The following is an 18,329-nucleotide window of genomic DNA, read 5'->3' on the forward strand; positions in this document are numbered from 1 at the left end:
GCCTGCAACTTGGTGAGCTGCAGGACGATGGGGAAACTCTCCGGGAAGAACAACAGCAAGGTATATTGGCCAGTTTGACAGTTGAGGAATACAAACTATATCAGTGTCCATTATGACTGGCAATTTTGAGAAAAGGACCGGATACGCTGAATCCACCTTGTTAGTCAATTCCTCAGTTTGGGAAGAGGTCAGGGAATAGGGTGCAATACAGGGTGAAAGAAGGGCTGATAGTATGTTTTGTTTGTTTGTTTGTTTTGGTTTTGTTTTTTAGAAAAGCAATGACCATTTTTCCTCAGTTTTAAGATGTGAGTTCTCCCCAATATCTTCTTGTTTCTGAAATGAGGATTTAGCTTGCAATCCATATGTATATTAAAGGTGATAGCTTGTCAATCCTGCATGCCCCCAGTTCTCCTTAAATTTGATAATGAGCCTTGAGAGTAACAATATTATAAAATAGATATCTTCAAAATAAAAAAAATTCACAATTTTGTAGTTTCTTGAATCATCTTATTTTGAAAAAGACCTCAGTGAATTCTAGAGACAACAGTAAAATCAGGTTTCTTTTGTGAATGCAGTTGTAGCTATGTCCCCACTCCTATTCTGTGACTTGACTTGTATTAAATACATTCTCTGAGCCAGGCACTGTGTGATACGGTAGAAATGCAGAGATGCAGAAAAACTAAACACAAATAGAGAAGCATCTTTCAAATTTTGGAAGAACTTTGAGAAGAGTAATCTACCCTGTCTTGTGTTCAGAGACTTCCCAAATGGTGAGCCTGGAATTGAGTGACAAGGGATTAGAATTTTTATGTGTACAGAGTGTAAAAAACACACTAGGCAAAAAGGGACAATTCATTGAAAGGCAAACAGATGGGAAAAGTCATGTTGCTTTCAAATAAGAAATTATAGTTTGGTTCGGTGAAAATTTGGACTGTTGGGAATGTATGAAGAAAGATGGGAGATTGTGAAGGATTGTTCATGCTTGGCACAGATTTATGGGAAAATTCTGGAAAGGCTTTCAAGCCCTAAAAAGTGGAGTGTCAAACCACTTTCCCATGCTGATGGGCTTCATAGCTGAGACAGTTTGATTTAAGCTGTTGAAACAGATGGGGAGAGTGGTAATACAGAGGACCTGCTTCTTTTCCTTATACTGAGAAGGGCATCTCTGTAGAACCTTCTGAGGAGAAACAGAAATAGCATCTATTATCTCCCTTTCTTCATCCTTTCCTCCCCGCCCCCATTTCTTCTTCTCTCTTTCTTTATCAGACATTTGCTGAGGACCTACTATGTACCAGGAGCTCAGTATTTACGGATCAGTTCAGTGGATAAAGGGCTTCCCTTGTGACTCAGCTGGTAAAGAATCCTCCTGCAATGTGGGAGACCTGGGTTTGATCCCTGGGTTGGGAAGATCCCCTGGAGAAGGGAAAGGCTGCCAATTCCAGTATTTCATCCTGACTTTCACTTTCACTTTTCAGTGGATAAATATGGAAAACTCAAAGGGTAAAGGATATTTGATATTTATAATAAAATGAACATGGACTTTGGCATTAGGCAAATCCTGATTTGAATTTCAGGTATTCTACTTGCTGACAATATGAATTTGTCACATGATTACATTGTGCCTCAGCTTTCTCATTTGCAAAATGGGGAAAATATTACCTAACTCACAAGGTCACTAAAACTTTTGAGATCATAATCTCAAAATTTACTATTCATAGCATCCCTGTAATGTGTAATTTAAATATATGATATCATTTAATCCTCAATAGAACATTTCAAGATTGGTATTCATCAATTAAACAAAGGCTCAATGAAATTAAGTAATTCACAATCAGAGAGGATATAAGTGGTGCTACTGCTTGATACCAATGCCTCTATTCTTTCTTGGGCATTTAGCAAGTACTCATCAAACAGTTAATTATATCTCAGTTGTGAACAGAATAAAACATTTTCACTATTTTCCCTGTTGTGTTAACACTGAGGTTCACGATTGCAAAGGCAGAACCAACTTCATACAAACAACAACAAAAAATGAGCCTCTAAGGAAATACAGAGCACACTTCAGGAGTGAATGGCAAAAATCTATCCATTAAGGATCAACTTAGCACGACAGTGCTCTTTTAAATAAAGTGCCAAACAAACAATAGTTACACATATTCTATCATTTAAATTTATTTCAGAGACTCTATTTGATCACATATTTAAGTTTTATGGAATCCTGCAGTGATGATGACACCAAGTTCATTCATTTTTGCAGAGAGATCAAGATATTCAATCATCCTTATCCCATATCCTGCTTTGGTGAGACTGTTTATCCTGTTTCCCCTATGTGCGTCCTATTAGTCATATGTTATGACTTTGCTTTTACAGTAAATCCTGGACACCAACATACTACACAGACTGACTGGATATACAATAATTATGCTGAATTTAAAAATGATCCTAGGTTCCTAATCTAGGTCATTCTAAATAAGAACCACCATTAGTTATGCTGCTATATGAAAACCCTTTGATTATCCTTATCCATATAGAACTGTTTTCTCTAATGTCGCCTGTGTTAAGTTTGTACATTTCCACATTTGTCATCTAAGTGCTTTGTAATAGAAAGAGAAGAGGGCAGCAGGGATGAGGTAGTTAGATAGCATCACTGACTCAATGGACGTGAATTTGAGCAGGCTCTGGGCGGTAGTGAAGGACAGAGGAGCCTGGTGTGCTGCAGTCCATGGGTCACAAAGAGTAGGACACAACTTAGTGACTGAATGACAACAATACAACAACGACAACAACAATACACCTTGAAGACTGGCTTCTTAGATAATGCTTATTTTCCATCCTCTGTTGCTGTCTAGCACCGAACTGAGTGCAAAGCAAGTACAGAGTAATTATTTGTGGTTATTCAACAAGAAACACTCTTTCCCAAGCTTTTCTTTACTTCAAAAACGTTAATATCTGAGTTATGCCATAATTTAATTATAGAAAAATAATAATATCACTGATTAAAAGAGTGGTCCTTAATCTGTGGATTTATTATTTTTAAAGCCTACTTAGCAATTATTTTTGTTCATATGCACTTGAAAATAATTTAAATTTTTTTAAACTTTATTTTTAAAATTAAGGCACATGGCACAGATCCTTAAGATGTTTGGAAGTAAAAGCTTAGTTCAGAAAAATCTAATTTCCACTGAGATGGAACCAGAGATCAAATTGCCAACATCTGCTGGATCATAGAAAAAGCAGGGGAATTTTTTAAAAATCTACTTCTGCTTCATTGACTACATTAAAGCCTATGACTGTGTGGGTCATGACAAACTATGGAAAATTCTTAAAGATGGGAATACCAGACCACCTTACCTGTTTCCTGAGAAACCTGTATGCAGGAAAAGAAGCAACAGTTAGAACCAGATATGGAACAATGGACTAGTTCAAAATTAGGAAAGGAATACATCAAGGCTGTATATTTCTGCACTATTTATTTAATTTATATGCCGAGTGCATCATGCAAAATACAAAGCTGGATGAATCACAAGCTGGAATCAAGATTACCCAGAGAAATACTAACAACCTCAGATATGCAGCTGATATTACACTAATGGCAGAAAGCAAAGAGGAACTAAAGAGCCTCTTGATGAGGGTAAAAGAGGAAAGTGAATAGGCTGGCTTAAAACTCAACATTCAGAAAACTAAGATCACGGCATCCAGCATCCAGTCCCATCACTTCACGGTAAATAGATGGGTAAAAAGTGGAACCCTTGACAGATTTTATTTTCTTGGGCTCCAAAATCATTGCAGCTAGTGACTGCAGCCATGGAATTAAAAGACGCTTGCTTCTTGGAAGAAAAGCTATCACAAACTTAGATAGCATGTTAAAAAGCAAATACATCACCTTGCCAACAAAGGTCCTTATAGTCAAAGCTATGGTTTTTCCTTTAGTCATGTACAGATATGAGAGTTGGACCATAAAGCAGGCTGAGCACTGAAGAATTGATGCTTTTGAACTGTGGTGCTGGAGAAGACTCTTAAGAGTCCCTTGGACAGCAGGGAGCTCAAACCAGACAATCCTAAAAGAAATCAACCCTGAATATTCACTAGAAGGAGTGATGCTGAATTGAATAATTCAATACTTTGAGTTACTTTCAATAATACAATACTTTGAGCACCTGATGCAAAGAGCTGACTCATTAGATGATTTCCCATCATCCTGATGCTGGGAAAGATTGAGGAGAGGAGAAGTGGGCAACAGAGGATGAGATGGTTGGGTGACATCATCAACTGAATGGCCATGAATTTGAGCAAGCTCTAGGAGATAGAGAAGGACAGGGAAAAGTGGCATGCTCCAGTTCATGGGGTTGCAGAGTCAGACACAACTTAGCGACTGAACAATAGAGATGAGAGTAAGTTTATAAAAATAGCCTACAGTATTTCTAAAAAGCTGCAGAAAGGAGAAATAGGTGGTGTTCTTCACTAGGACTCAAACAACCATGAAGTAAGATTTACAGCTTGTTACAAAATGGCACAAATTAGCAATTGGATGTTATATGTTGAAACACAGGAGAATATGGGGCTGCTCCCTTTAAAACTTTTTGTTGAAGGAAACAATGAACTATTTATAATAATCTTTCAAACCTGTTATTCCACATTGGGAGTGAAATAATTAGGAGAGAAGAAATGAATACAACTAAAACTGAGGCAGAACTATGACAGGCTCTATAGATGACTTTGGGAAATTTTGCATTGTATATGAAAATCACAGCTGTACTTAAATTACCTACAATTCTAAATTTGAAAACAAAATTACCACCCAGTGGTACCTGAATCCTCATGAATAACAAGAATTCATCTGTTAAGAATAACACTTGGGATAAGCCTACCTAAGGAAGCAAAAGACTTGTACTCAGAAAACAAAGATATTGATAAAAGAAAGAAGACACAAACAGATGGAGAGATAAACCACGTTCTTGGACTATACAACTCAAAGGAATCTACAAATTCAGTGTAATCACTATCAAATTACCAATGGCATTTTTCACACAATTAGAACAAAAAAATTCACAATTTGTAGGAAAACATAAAAGACCTTGACTAGACAAAGCAGTCTTAAGAAAGAAAAAGGGAGCTGGAGGAATCAGGCTCCCTGCCTTGAGACTACATTGCAAAACTACAGTAATCAAATCAGTGACACAGATCAATGGAACAGGATCGAAAGACCAGAGATGAAGCCACACACCTATGGTCTCCTACTCTATGACAAGGGAGGCAAGAATATACAATGGAAGAAAGATAGTTCCTTCAATAACTGGTGCTAGGAAAACTGGACAGGTACATATAAAAGAATGAAATCAAAACACTTCCTAACACCACACAAAAATAAACTCAAAATGGAGTAAAGACTTAAGTGCAATGCCAGCCACTATAAAACTCTTAGAGAAAAACATAGGCAGAACACTCTTTGACATAATTCACAGCAGGATCTTTTTTGATCCACCTACTAGAGTAGTGAAAATAAAAATAAAAATAAACAAATGGAATCTAATTAAACTTGAAAGCTTTTGCAAAGCAAAGGAAACCATAAACAAAACAAAAAGGAAGCCATCAGAATATGAGAAAATATTTGCAACCAAGCAACTGGCAAGGGATTAATCTCTAAAATATACAAAGAGCTCACACAACTTAATATAAACAATAAACCCAATTTAAAAAATGGGGCAGGAAATCTAAATAGACATTTCTCCAAAGAAGATGTACACATAGCCAAAAAGCACACAAAAAGATGCTCAACATCACTAATTGTAAATCAAAACTATGATGAGGTATCACCCTATACCAATCAGAATGGCCATCATCTATAAGCAATAAATGCTTGAGTGCATGAAAAGAAAAGGGAACCCTCTTATACTATTGGTAAGAATGTAAATTGGTATGGCTACTATAGAGAACAGTACAGAGGTTCCTTAAAAATTAAAAATAGAGCTACCATATGACTCAGCAATCTCACTCTTGGGCATATGCCCAGAGAAAACCATAATTTGAAAAAGTACATGCACTCCAGCATTCATTGCAGCACTATTTACAATAGTCAGAACATGGAAGCAACCTGATGTCTACTGACAGAGGAATGGATAAAGAAGATGTGTTATAAATATACAGTGGAGTATTGCTCAGCCAAAAGTGAATGAAATAATGCCATTTACAGCAATATGGACGGGCCAAGAGATTATCATACTTAGGGAAACGTCAGACACAGAAAGACAAATATTGTATGATATTGCTTATATGCAGAATCTTTTAAAAGCATACAAATTGACCGGGATGGGGAATACATGTAAATCCATGGCTAATTCATTTCAATGTATGACAAAAACCACTGCAATGTTGTAAAGTAATTAGCCTCCAACTAATAAAAAAATAAATAAATAAAATAAAAGCATACAAATTAACTTATTTACAAAACAGAAATAGAGTCACGGATGTAGAAAACAAACATTATTACCAGGGATAAAACGGGAAGGGATAAATTGGGAGACTGGGATTGATGTATACACACTACCATATATAAAATAAACTAACAAGAACCTGACATATAGCACAGGGAACTCTATTCAATATTCTGTAATGGCCTATGTGGGGAAAGAATATAAGAAAAGAGTGGATATATGGATATGTATAACTGAGTCACTTTGCCACACACCTGAAATTAAAATAAAATTGTAAATCAACTATATAAAAATTTTAAGAAAAGAATAGTACCTAAAATTCTGATGGTGTATACTCAAGATGGACTAACAGAAAACAGTGATTGCGACAGAGCCTGTTCTGGGCAAACTGCTTACCTTTCCTTCACGAATTATAAACATTTCAAGAACAGAATCCTTCATAGATCCATAGTTTAGGGGCTCTTGTTGAGTACCGAGTGATTTAATTTTTTTTTTCATTTTTCTTAATCATTTAACAAAAAAATAATTGAATCACTAGGTACTCAAGAAGAGGCCTTACACTATGGATTTTTCTCCCCTTAATCATTGAATGGGTTTCCCTGGTGGCTCAATGATAAAGAATGACCTTGCAATGCAGGAGACATGGGTTTGATCCGTGAGTCAGGAAGATGCCCTGGAGAAGGAAATGGCAGCCCACTCCAGTATTCTTACCTGGAAAATCCCATGGATAGAGATGCTCAGTGGACTACAGTCCATTGGGTCACAAGAGTCAGACACAACTGAGTGACTAAACCACCACCACAACCAGTCATTTAATAGTTAAATACCTAATAAATGACTTGTGAAAATTCATTATGTAAAAATCTATCCATATAAAATGAATATACAAAACAGTGATTGCCTGCTGTGCAAGGAATTTTCACTATCAATTTTCAGAAATAGTCCTCTTGAAAAATTCCAAAATCCACTTTCTGAATTTTGTCCACATTTCTTTACTAAGATGCTCTGTAATTGTCACCACTGACCTCTCTCCAGGTTAGGTTCTCCAGGAAGCTAACAAGGAACAGAATTTAGTGGTAAAGGTGCTTTCTAAGGAGCATTCCTTTTGTGGAAGGGAGGAGGAGAAGGAAGCAGAATTGGGCAGAAGGCGAACCAAACTAGGGTGCAGGCTCAACAACAGCTGCAGGGAGCTCTGGAGCTGGAGTTGCCTTTCAGAGGGTTCCAGTTCAGGCTGAGATGCCCAGGCTCGGGTACATGTGCATCCATCTGTCATTGGGTGGGTTGAGTTCTGAGAGAGGAGTAACCTTGGCCGAGGGCCTCTCTGCAGATAAGACAGTCCCTGAGGAGCGGACAGCACTTTTAGCAGCTGGGACAGCAAGTCCTGAAGAGGCACCCAGGTAGCGCACCACATATTCTCAAATCCAAAGACACTGCAGTTCTTAACCAGTTTGAAAATGTTGACTGCTCGTTTTAAAACACCCTCTCTGTTTGGCTTCTCCCACAACTTTCTGCTGGTCTTCATTCTCATGCTATAGCGATTTCACTTTATCACCTTTTCTTTCTTCTCCTTTTTGTGTTCCTCAATTTTATATTCTTGGTTCACAACTCTCCTCACTGTTCAGTTTTTCTCCTCACTTTTCACATCTTTTTGGGTGATATCATTCACCAAACACATATATACCAAGTTTTACTTTGAATATTCACTGTCTGCAAGCATTTCTTGGACAGCTCATGGTGAGATCAATGGCCTTCTCTCCTCTTCCCAGAACTTACTTCCTTCTCTTATTTTTTCTATAAATTTAGGAAGACTTCCCTGATCTCTCAAGCCAGAAATCTAATGAATTCACCTTCTCAGTGCCTCATTCCTGTCCTTGTTTTTTAAATGATTTCTTGCACTATCGAACTCTTCACTGCTGCTGCTGCTAAGTCGCTTCAGTCGTGTCCGACTCTGTGATCCCATAGACGGCAGCCCGCCAGGCTCCCCTGTCCCTGGGATTCTCCAGGCAAGAACACTGGAGTGGGTTGCCATTTCCTTCTCCAATGCATGAAAGTGAAAAGTGAAAGTGAAGTCACTCAGTCGTGTCCGACTCCTTGCGACCCCATGGACTGCAGCCCACCAGGCTCCTCCGTCCATGGGATTTTCCAGGCAAGAGTACTGGAGTGGGGTGCCATTGGCTTCTCTGATCGAACTCTTTGCAACAGCCTCCGAATCAGTCTCAATTGTAGTCTTGCTGCAGTAGTCAAACCCAATGTCCCAGATACACACCACAGCCAAGTCTACACTCTTAACTCCTATCAGTGAATTCTCCCTCTTTAAAAACAAACCAACAGACAAAATCCTGGGACATGGGATACTCTCCAAAGTCTGGTCTGGCCCACATCTCAGGCCATGGTCTGAAGCCTGCCACTTGAGGTTTAAGTAACACTCGTCCCTCGTAGCTCCCCTCCTCCAGGTCCATTCACACCCAGCACTTGTTTGCCACCTCCATGGACTTCTTTATCCTTTCATTTCTTTGATTTCCTCTCCCTTATCATCCCCCTCTCCCAAACCTCCAATCCTCCCTGTCGAGTCCCTGGGTACTCCTCTAGAAGTCTGCCAACATCTCTCTTAATTCAACATCTTCACTTATCACACCACGTGAAAATTCTCTGCTTATGTGTTTTTTTTTCTACTACCATAGTGCGTAGAAACGACTGCCACATCTGTCGTTGAATCCCGACATGGAAAAGATGAGGACTAGGCACATATCAGGCAATCAAAGCTTACTGAAAATAGTTTATTGAACTGAACAGCTAGAGTTTAAGGCAGCTGCTGAGTAGTTGACAAAGGTAAGACATTATTGTGATGTGTCCTCGTTTATTCCTCTGACTGTAAAGAATAGACACATTTGAGAAAATTAAAATAAATGGAGAATCTGTTATAGAAATGTCCTGGAACTGGGGAAATGAGGCCACTCTGCAGACCTGCTGTTTATTCTTTTCTCTTTCTCATGAGTCATGTGCTTTATTTCTCAGGTTTTTCTGATTCTTTCAGCATATTTGGTCTTTGTAGATCTGGTGAAACACAGACCCTCAAGCTCACCAATCTACTTAAGCCCTCCTCTCTTTCTATTTCTCCTTCTGCATTCTAATCCCTTTAATAATGGCCTATTTCCCAAAATAAATTTCTGAGACTGAAAAAAGTAATTGACCTAACTGTACCCTCAAATACATGTACTAGGTGACTGTTACTAAGTGTGTTACTAAGTTACTAAGTTATTAAGCTGTTACACAGCTGCTAAGTGTGGGGCAGAGGGGAAGAAAGAGTGATGTGGTCCTTCATCAGAAGCTGTTGATGGGGAGAGGCTGTGTCATTCAGGGCAGCATGGTGGAACTCAGTGAGCGTCTGCTGGCAGCGTGGGGGTTAAAGGACAGTCAAGCCCCTAACCTGCATTCCAGGAACACACAAGTCAGTTACACACACTTAACTATAATACCAGACAGAAGAATATCTAAAAAAGAAAGAAACTCAAAATAGTGCAAGCAAAATGCTATGAGAGTTCCAAGGTGGGAAGATATAGATTAAAAAAAATAATAATAACCACAAAAAGCTCTCTGCCCAAAGAGATATTGAAGCCAAAGGGGCAGGATGTGAATAGCTAGTGATGGAAGAAGATAGATAGTGGTGGGATGGAGGGGGCATCCATCGAGGCTGAAAGAAAACTCAGTTACAAGGGTCTAAGTCTGGATATCAACTTGGAGAGAAAAGTAAAATCATTGGTCTAGATAGATTATAAATTGCATTGGGGGGAAGATCAGTGAAAGAGAAAGCCAGTAAGGAACCTAGTGCCAACTTAGGAGGTCCTTGAATATATTGGAATGAGAAGATTTACTGCATTGTATATTAATTGGGAGCCACTGAATACTTTCTAGAAATATGGGTTTAGCAACACGATCAGAGTAGGCTGACACATTGACAAATTCTAAGTGGAAAGTTATTACCATGACATCACAGACAGTTAACAAAAGGAACTGTGATTGTGGGAAGGCAGGGATTGATGCAGCAGAATGTGTAGAAATAAAATAACCAGAAGTTCATTGTGGATGAGGAAGTGCCTATTTTAATTCAGTATTTTTGAGTTTCACTGATAGCAAGAAGTATGTTGAGACCTTCACTAGCACTGAGGAATATGGGGGAAAGGATGGTGTTTGGGTAAAGAGGTTGACATTACAAGTTGGGTTTATGTGGTATGAAACAAAATAAATTTGTGAGGAATAGGGGACAGTCACTAGAGAAGGGAGATTACACAAGATTGAAGAACTCACTGTAGAACAAATGAGACAAACATATTTAACAATCAGGGGATGCTATCCTATAACTTCTTGTTGGGATTTTGTGAGGATTAAATGAGACAGTGCTTAGGGAAACAGCGCCCAGCACAGTGCCTAAAATAAAGCAAGTGCCCACTGTTAGCTGCGGTCAGTACTGTAGCTGTGTTACTATCAACGCAGGTTCTGTTTCAGCTTAGGAGAGTAGTTCATGGGTGCATGGGGGAGGCCTCCTAGTTGTGCCAAACTAGTCCATATCTGCTCACATTTTCACATTATTCAATACCAATAAACATTCCATTGATCATTTGCATTATTTAATCAATCAAAAAGTTACATTCAATTTATGTATGGAAAGTTAAACTAAGAACTCAACAAAGTTAGGTATTACCATAAAATCTCCGTCAGAAATAAATCTGGTTTTAGGTCATAAACATCTAACAAGCTACTGTAGCTCTCTTGATCCAACTGGCTTTCAATCAGATTAATTCAAAACAGGCAATTTAATCTGTGTCAATAGAATGGCATTGTGCAAATTGGCCGCTTATTAATTCCTAATAGGTTAATAAATAACCTACTTTGAATAAATCACTGCAGATAACAATTGTGTCCCTGACACATATAAAGTTAACAGATGCATGAAAATTGCTTGGTGTGAAGGTTACTAGATCTACACAAACCCTAGATTCTTGCATCTGTTTTCATACTGAAGCTGGACTGGCCCAACTTCAGATGAAAATAATTTTCTTGAGGCAACATTTCCTTTCTTCCGTCTGCTGAAAGTCCTAGCTCCTCTGTATGAACAAAAAACATTAACCAAATTTAAACTTGACCACACTTCACACCTATATACCTTATTCTGACTATTTCACTAGACTCCTCAGTGAACACATTTATTTTTGTTTACGGTGGTTACAAATCTGAAACTGAATTCTATGTAGCCCATGTTATCAAACAGCAAAATCTAGAATTATAGAGTGAAAATGAGAAAAAGTTCATTGTCATAATGACTCTTACAGAGAAATAATCATTTTGGTCATGTATGTAGTATTCATGGCTAGTCTTAAATTTTCACACCCCTGTTAAACTTTAATTTGCCTTAGCTTTGTAAGAAATAAAATAAAAAAATGAACAATAAATCAGGTGACTTAAGAATTACAAATCTATAAATAAATACACATGATTTGGACCATCAGGTGTTGATGTTTGTGTGAGCTAATTTGATTTTAATATACCAGTTAGAAATATGCAGGTTTCCAATCCCCAGTCACTTTTGCAAATAGTATCCTCTCTTCTGGGGGCACCCATGTGTACTCTCGTGAACACCTGGTTAAGAACATATTCACTCTCACGTGTGCTCTGGGCTGCCACTACTCCAAATAAAAATAGAAGCTAGTTTGCAGCACCACATGGGGCTCCAGTGTATTATATGAGCCTATCACTGGTTTCCTTTGATATCTTATCTATTCCATTAACTCAGTAAAATAGAGCACAAAGCTAGGGACAAACTGTAGGAGGGCTCCCCTTGGAAAACACACACAAGATCTTTAAGCTGGAGTTTTAACTTATCTAATAAAAGCCCGTTAAATGGAAGCTAATACTTCATTTTCACCCTCTTTATTAAAGATCGTAAGTACTGCAACTCAGGAGAAGAGAAAACAAAATAAATATATGAAGGAATACAGGTAGAGGCAATAGAGAGTATGACTTGTCTATTTTCTCAAGATTTAGGAAGCACTTAAAAGCAAAACTCACAGACAAGCACTTTAAAATCCTATAACAAAGCCTCCTTAACAAACACAGTCATCCTTTCTGGATGCAGAAATCTGGCTTGATTTCTTAGCAGAAGATAAACAGCTTAACCCAGGCATAATCAGGTAGGATGCCACCTACCACTTCCTTCATATTATACTTTTATGTCAATATAGTAATTCAGAAAAATAATAGATTGATTAATCCACTCCCCTGCTCCTCCACCACCTAAAGAAAAACAATAGTAGAACTCAAACTCCAACAAACCAAACTAAAGGGAAGTGTTCCACCTAGAGACTGTTTTCATGAGTTGAAGCAAATGAAAGCTTATCTAGGAATGAAGATGATTCTAGCCTGGGTTTGCAAGTTTATAGTTAAAAAAAAAAAAAAAAACAAAAACCAAAGCAAAAGGTATTGCCCCTGGTGTAATTAACAATGTTAATCTTCTTTTTCCTCTCTACGGTGATAAAGGAGTCATTTTTATATTTAATTAATGCAAAGGATCATTTTGGAAACTGGCTAATGAGCCTCTGATCACATTACCATGAAAATGTGCATTAACATAGCAACTGAGGAGGCTGTTTCATGTGTAGCAAATCCACTTTGTAATTAGCCCACTGTGAAACGAATCACGTCAGGGGCAAGTCTGAGGGAACCAGTAGGCAGTGGGCACTTGGCTACTGCTGTGCCCATAGACCGCCAACATCCCAAACATCGTCTTTCATCAGCAATATCATCTAAAAACAAAAGTAGTAGCATGTCACATCTGGGACAAACCAGAGGGAGAAATAAACTTTATTTTGCCAGACAAGAAATTTGGACTTCATATACCCCCAGAGAATCCTGCCTAAATAAAATGGTGAATTAATAGAACTCTGTGAAACTCTGAAGGCTTGAATATCATTTTCTTATTTTTATTCTAAAAAGCCCTCAGATATTAAAGAGACATCTGAAAAGGGACACAGTTTTCCCTTTTTATTATAATACAAATATTGTAATAAGCTTTTGAAATTAATTTTGAGGGCTTAAACAGACACAAAATAATAAAAAGAATCCAAGTACAAGTGATAAGAAAATTCCTTTATCTCCTTTTTTTAAGCCAAGACAGAGCAAGTACTTTTTTCATAAAATACAAATATACCAGGTCTTCCTCTTAAACCAAAGCACAAATTCCAAATTAATCAAATAATTCCTCTGACTAACAAGATTTGGCAAGAAACTTTTCCTGTCTATTCAAAATAACTGAGTTCACAGACCTATTAAATCCCAATATTTATGCAGACAATGATACATTTGATTTTCAAATGTCAACATTATTCCAAAATGAAAGAGGGGTTTCAAAATATTACAGACATGGATCTCAGTGTTACTCCTTTTACTTGATTGACATCTTGGCAGTAGATACAAAAAAATGTTAAAAAGAATCCCACGGGAAGTCATCTGAAGGGGGAGTGGCAAGGAAGCTGAAAACTGCCACCGCAAACCAAAATAAAAAGCCCCCAGCTCGCAAGGCTGCCCTTAATTCTGAAATCTACAGAAAGGAAAAATAAAGCTAGCCATAGTTCCTTGACCATTTTTCAGACAAACACAAAGCCTGGCTGTTTAGTTGCTGGTAACAGACCCTGCACTCACCTGGGAAACTTCATAGAGCAGTTTGTAGTGTTCCTCTCTTTTCTGAAAAGTGCACAAATTGCAGCCCATTCTAAGAAGCAGAGAGAGAGAGCAAATCTTCTAATTTCCCCAGAACTGAGAGGCAAGTGAACTGAAAGGGAATCACCCTCCAGACTTGACTACTGTGTCTCATCAGTCACTTCGGTCCAGAAACACAGACAGACCGCTGTGAGCTGGAAGCACAAGCCGGGGTGGTGTGTGGCAGCATGCTCTTCTTCGCTTGCTCTAAGTATCTTGCACTCACGGATACACACACAGAGTTTCCAGTCAGTTCGTGGCAACACTCCCCCTGTCTCTGCATCACTGCACATGACTACACAGATTCCAGCTCATGAATATTAATAGTGCCTCATTGATTATTTATGACAGAACATGTTAGCAGGGAGGGGTGTCATAGCTGCTGCTGATGACAGATGAATATTCACTAATTAAGAAGCAAATGTAGTGTGGTTAAACAAAATTCACTTGTGTCAATACCATCTCTGTTTATTAAGGATAGAGGGGTTGAGCTTAGGGCATTTCAAAGAACATACACTTAATTTCTCCACTGACGTAAGCTTTTAATATGGGAATAAGAAATTCAGAAACAGAAATATTACACTTAATTCACATCTTCATGTTTTTCCACAATTAGAAAAAATATTTTTGGCATTATTAAGTGTAGGGGAAGATGAATAGGAGAAATTACTCAAATTTATAAAATAAACATAGAGGCAAAGGAATATTTGGGGAATGATGTGGGTGAGGAATAGAAGATGGGGGTGGCATTCAGAATCTTAATTCTAATCCTACAAAAATAACTGAATAGTTCACATGTAAAGCCATTACTTAAGAGGGAGGAAATAAGGCATATTTTCTTAGTCTAAATAAAGAACATTTAAGCAAGTATCAGTAGATATACTTGTACAGATAATAAATATCCTAAATGGATATAGGGTATATCATTGACTATAAATATGCAGCCTTATAATACATGCAGATCTATATTTAAAAATTAGATAAATACAATGCCTTTTCTGAGAAAAATTTCAAATGCATATAGTATTTATGCTAATTTTATTAAAGTCATATATAATATTTCAGAAAGCTGACACTGGTAATATCTAAATTCTAATGTAATGCACAATGACTCCATTTATGATTCTATATTTAGAGTTCATAAAATACAAAGGTGAACACAGAAATAAAAACTAAGCTTAGATGCTTAGATAATAGAAGTAATGCATTTAATTTCACACACTCACAATATATATGTGGCATTGCAAGCTGGCATTTTTTTGTCCCTTAAAGATATACTACAAATAGCTAAAGTAGATAATAATAATAAAAGAAAATTCCTTTTGTTTCTATACTGAGTTATCCACAACCTGTGCTAATTAAGAAGTATGTACTTGTACCAGCACATCTTTAAACTGGACAGGATAGCAGGTGGGTTTCAAAGCAAAAATAATTACTTGGAAACTGATGACTCTGGTTAGGAATTACTTTGGATCCTGAAGACTTTTAATTGCTCAACTCTTATGGATAGCTACTTTTGGGGGTCCAATTTCCTAAAAGTGCTTTGTCAAATGTTTAGAATCGATAACAGGAAATGATTCTAATGAGTACTAATTGTTAACAAATTGGCTTTGTAACTAGCAACACCTCAACACCAGCAAGGAGCCAGGAGATGAGCAATCATCTGCTGCTTATCAGTCATTTCCCTTGGGATGTAATAATCCGATTTTCTGGGCCTAATTTCACCTAACAGCCTGGATGAAAGCCAAGCTAAGAGAACCACACGAAGCAGCATCATAATTGAGGACCTGCTTGTGAACAAAGTTTACCAGGACTTCCTGTAAATTAGAAACCACTTGTAGGAAATATTAATTATTTTGATTCCTTTATGAAAAGGATATAATCAAGGAAGTATTTGAGGGGAACCTTTATGAAAGTCAATGGTGGTCACACATGAAACCTCCTTAGGTCAATTGTAAAATATATATGTTAGATGCTTTTTAAAGTTTAATATTCTTTGAGTCTCTATACCACTTCCCATGAAGTGTTCTTATTCAAGAGATTACATACTCAAAGCAAATGTTGACTATTTTTTGAAGAATTCTATACTGCCGAGTTGAGATAAAACTCATGACTCTCAGATGTTTAAATACCGTCCTTTGAAAAGTCAAATCAAGGAATTAGAATGCAATAAGGCAAGGATGGTTCACTCATCTATAAATGAAAATGTTTTTTTCCTCTACTGATAAAAGTCTTTATTATGCAAAAAGTTTTGAAAGCTAAGTAGGAAACAATTATTGAAGCTATGGTTGCTTACTGGACTTTTCTTATAATATTTTGTAGTTGGTTTGTAAAGAAAATTGAAACAATCACAGCCTTAAAAAATATTTTCTTCATCATAGAAAAGTAAAGAGTGAACAATGAAGTAAGAAATTTCAAATTAGAGTTATTCTTTCAGCAATTTTTCTTGACTGTTTTCTTTATTCATTTCTATTTCTGTTATTTAATATCTTTCTCAGGAAGCAAGTGTAGCTTCTTCCTTCACTTATTAAATAATGCTCTTGACTCTGGTACCTTCGAAGAGTCTATCTTTTGCTCCTAACAGGTTCTCCCTCCAAAATTAAAAGGCGATTTATAAAAAAGGAGAGCTATGATTCTAAAATTCTCTAAATTTCAATAGAGAATGAGTGTTAGATTTTTTTCCAATGACTGAACTGTGAAATCTCGTATTAGAGTATAAGGTTGAAGCAAACAGTGACAAGTGAGTTAATCCAAACAATGTTTTAACAAGGCGAATGGATTAGATATTATCTGTCTTGGACAGTAACAATATGGGATATTATGAGTTAAAATAAGCAGAGAATAGATAGTTAATAACATATGATAATATATAATATAATAATAATATATAATACTTATTATTAATAATAATAATTTAACTTCTCAAATATTATTAAAAGATTCATCAAAGTATAAAAAATATGTTGAGTATATATTTCAAGATATAGTTATTTTAATTGCCTTTAATGTGTGTTAGTTTACTCCCTTCAAATGCAGTGATATTCAAAATAAGAGTCATTTTCATCAAGATCTGGGCTGATATATCAGACAGTTAGGTGAGAAGTAACTGAAAAGAAGGAATCCAGCATTTCTCTTGCTTTTCCTATATAAACCATGTGAGTGTGTGTTAGGTGCTCAGTTGTGTCCAACTCTTTGTGACTCCACGGACTGTAGCCAACCAGTATTCTCTGTCCATGGAATTCTCCAGGCTAGAATACTAGAGTGGGTCACCATTCCCTTCTCCAGGGGATTTTCCTGACCCAGGGATGGAACCTGGGCCTCCTCCTTTGCAGGTGGATTCTTTACTGTCTGGGTCACCAAACTGTACTACTTGACTAAATAGTACATGAAAGAAATAATTTTCATTATAGAATTATGCCAGTGAACACCAAGGAATGATAGAGCATGCCCACGCCATGCAGCCCTTAATTATTTAATGGGCCTAGTGCTAAGAATTAATGGCTGCTGACATGACACAAGCATGCATACACTTAGGAAATAACTAGATATTGTATACCTGATAGAAGAAAATGACATCTTTCCAAAAGCAAGTTTTTCCCAAAGTGAGAAAATTACATGGAATGTGGGAGTATGTTAAATTATGCCACAGGGATGCACTCAACCAAATTCAGATTGTGGGTAACAACGTAAATACATATTTCAGTTTCTGAGAGAGAGAGGTGGGGAGGAAGAGTAGGGAGATATGATGGCTAGAAAGTCTATAAAGACACTTAAAGACACTTTATAAACCAACATTACTAAACTATATTTTGTATATGCAAATAATTTGGGTGATAAAATGGTAAATATAAGTAAGAAAAGGATTACCAAAAAAAGTCAAGAGGGTGGTTACTCTTTAGGGGGAGAAAGGGGACTGTGTTTAGGAGGGGACATCAGAAAGTCTCAGCATGGCTAACAAAGTTCTAACTCCTAATCTGGGTAGTAGTTTTACTAGGTGGTTGCATTATAATTTATTTAATAGGACTTTGTTTTATGTGCTTCCTATATTTTTGCTACATTCACAAGACATTTTTAAAATTACTTATCAAAGAGGCTACACCTATGTCCCATCCCCAGTGGTCAATGCAGTACACAGTTGCAGTCCCAAAT

The 18,329-nt window shown here is 37.1% G+C and overlaps 1 protein-coding gene across 2 annotated transcripts in view; it reads right to left on the reverse strand.

Moving 5' to 3' along the window:
* Positions 1–18,329, reverse strand: part of PDZRN4 (PDZ domain containing ring finger 4) — a 391,568-nt gene that overhangs the window by 134,867 nt on the left and 238,372 nt on the right. Inside the window, exon 1 of one of the 2 annotated variants that reach the window (XM_070454565.1) lies at positions 14,124–14,436. The exons of the other annotated variant lie outside the window; for it this stretch is intronic. Within the exon in view, the coding sequence (XP_070310666.1) occupies positions 14,124–14,192 (69 nt within the window). The 5' untranslated portion in view covers positions 14,193–14,436. Of the gene's footprint in view, positions 1–14,123; positions 14,437–18,329 lie in introns of those variants that run through there. 2 annotated transcript variants of the gene reach the window in all.

The sequence above is a fragment of the Odocoileus virginianus genome, chromosome 24 (genome assembly GCF_023699985.2).
Source record: "Odocoileus virginianus isolate 20LAN1187 ecotype Illinois chromosome 24, Ovbor_1.2, whole genome shotgun sequence".
NCBI lineage: Eukaryota > Metazoa > Chordata > Mammalia > Artiodactyla > Cervidae > Odocoileus > Odocoileus virginianus.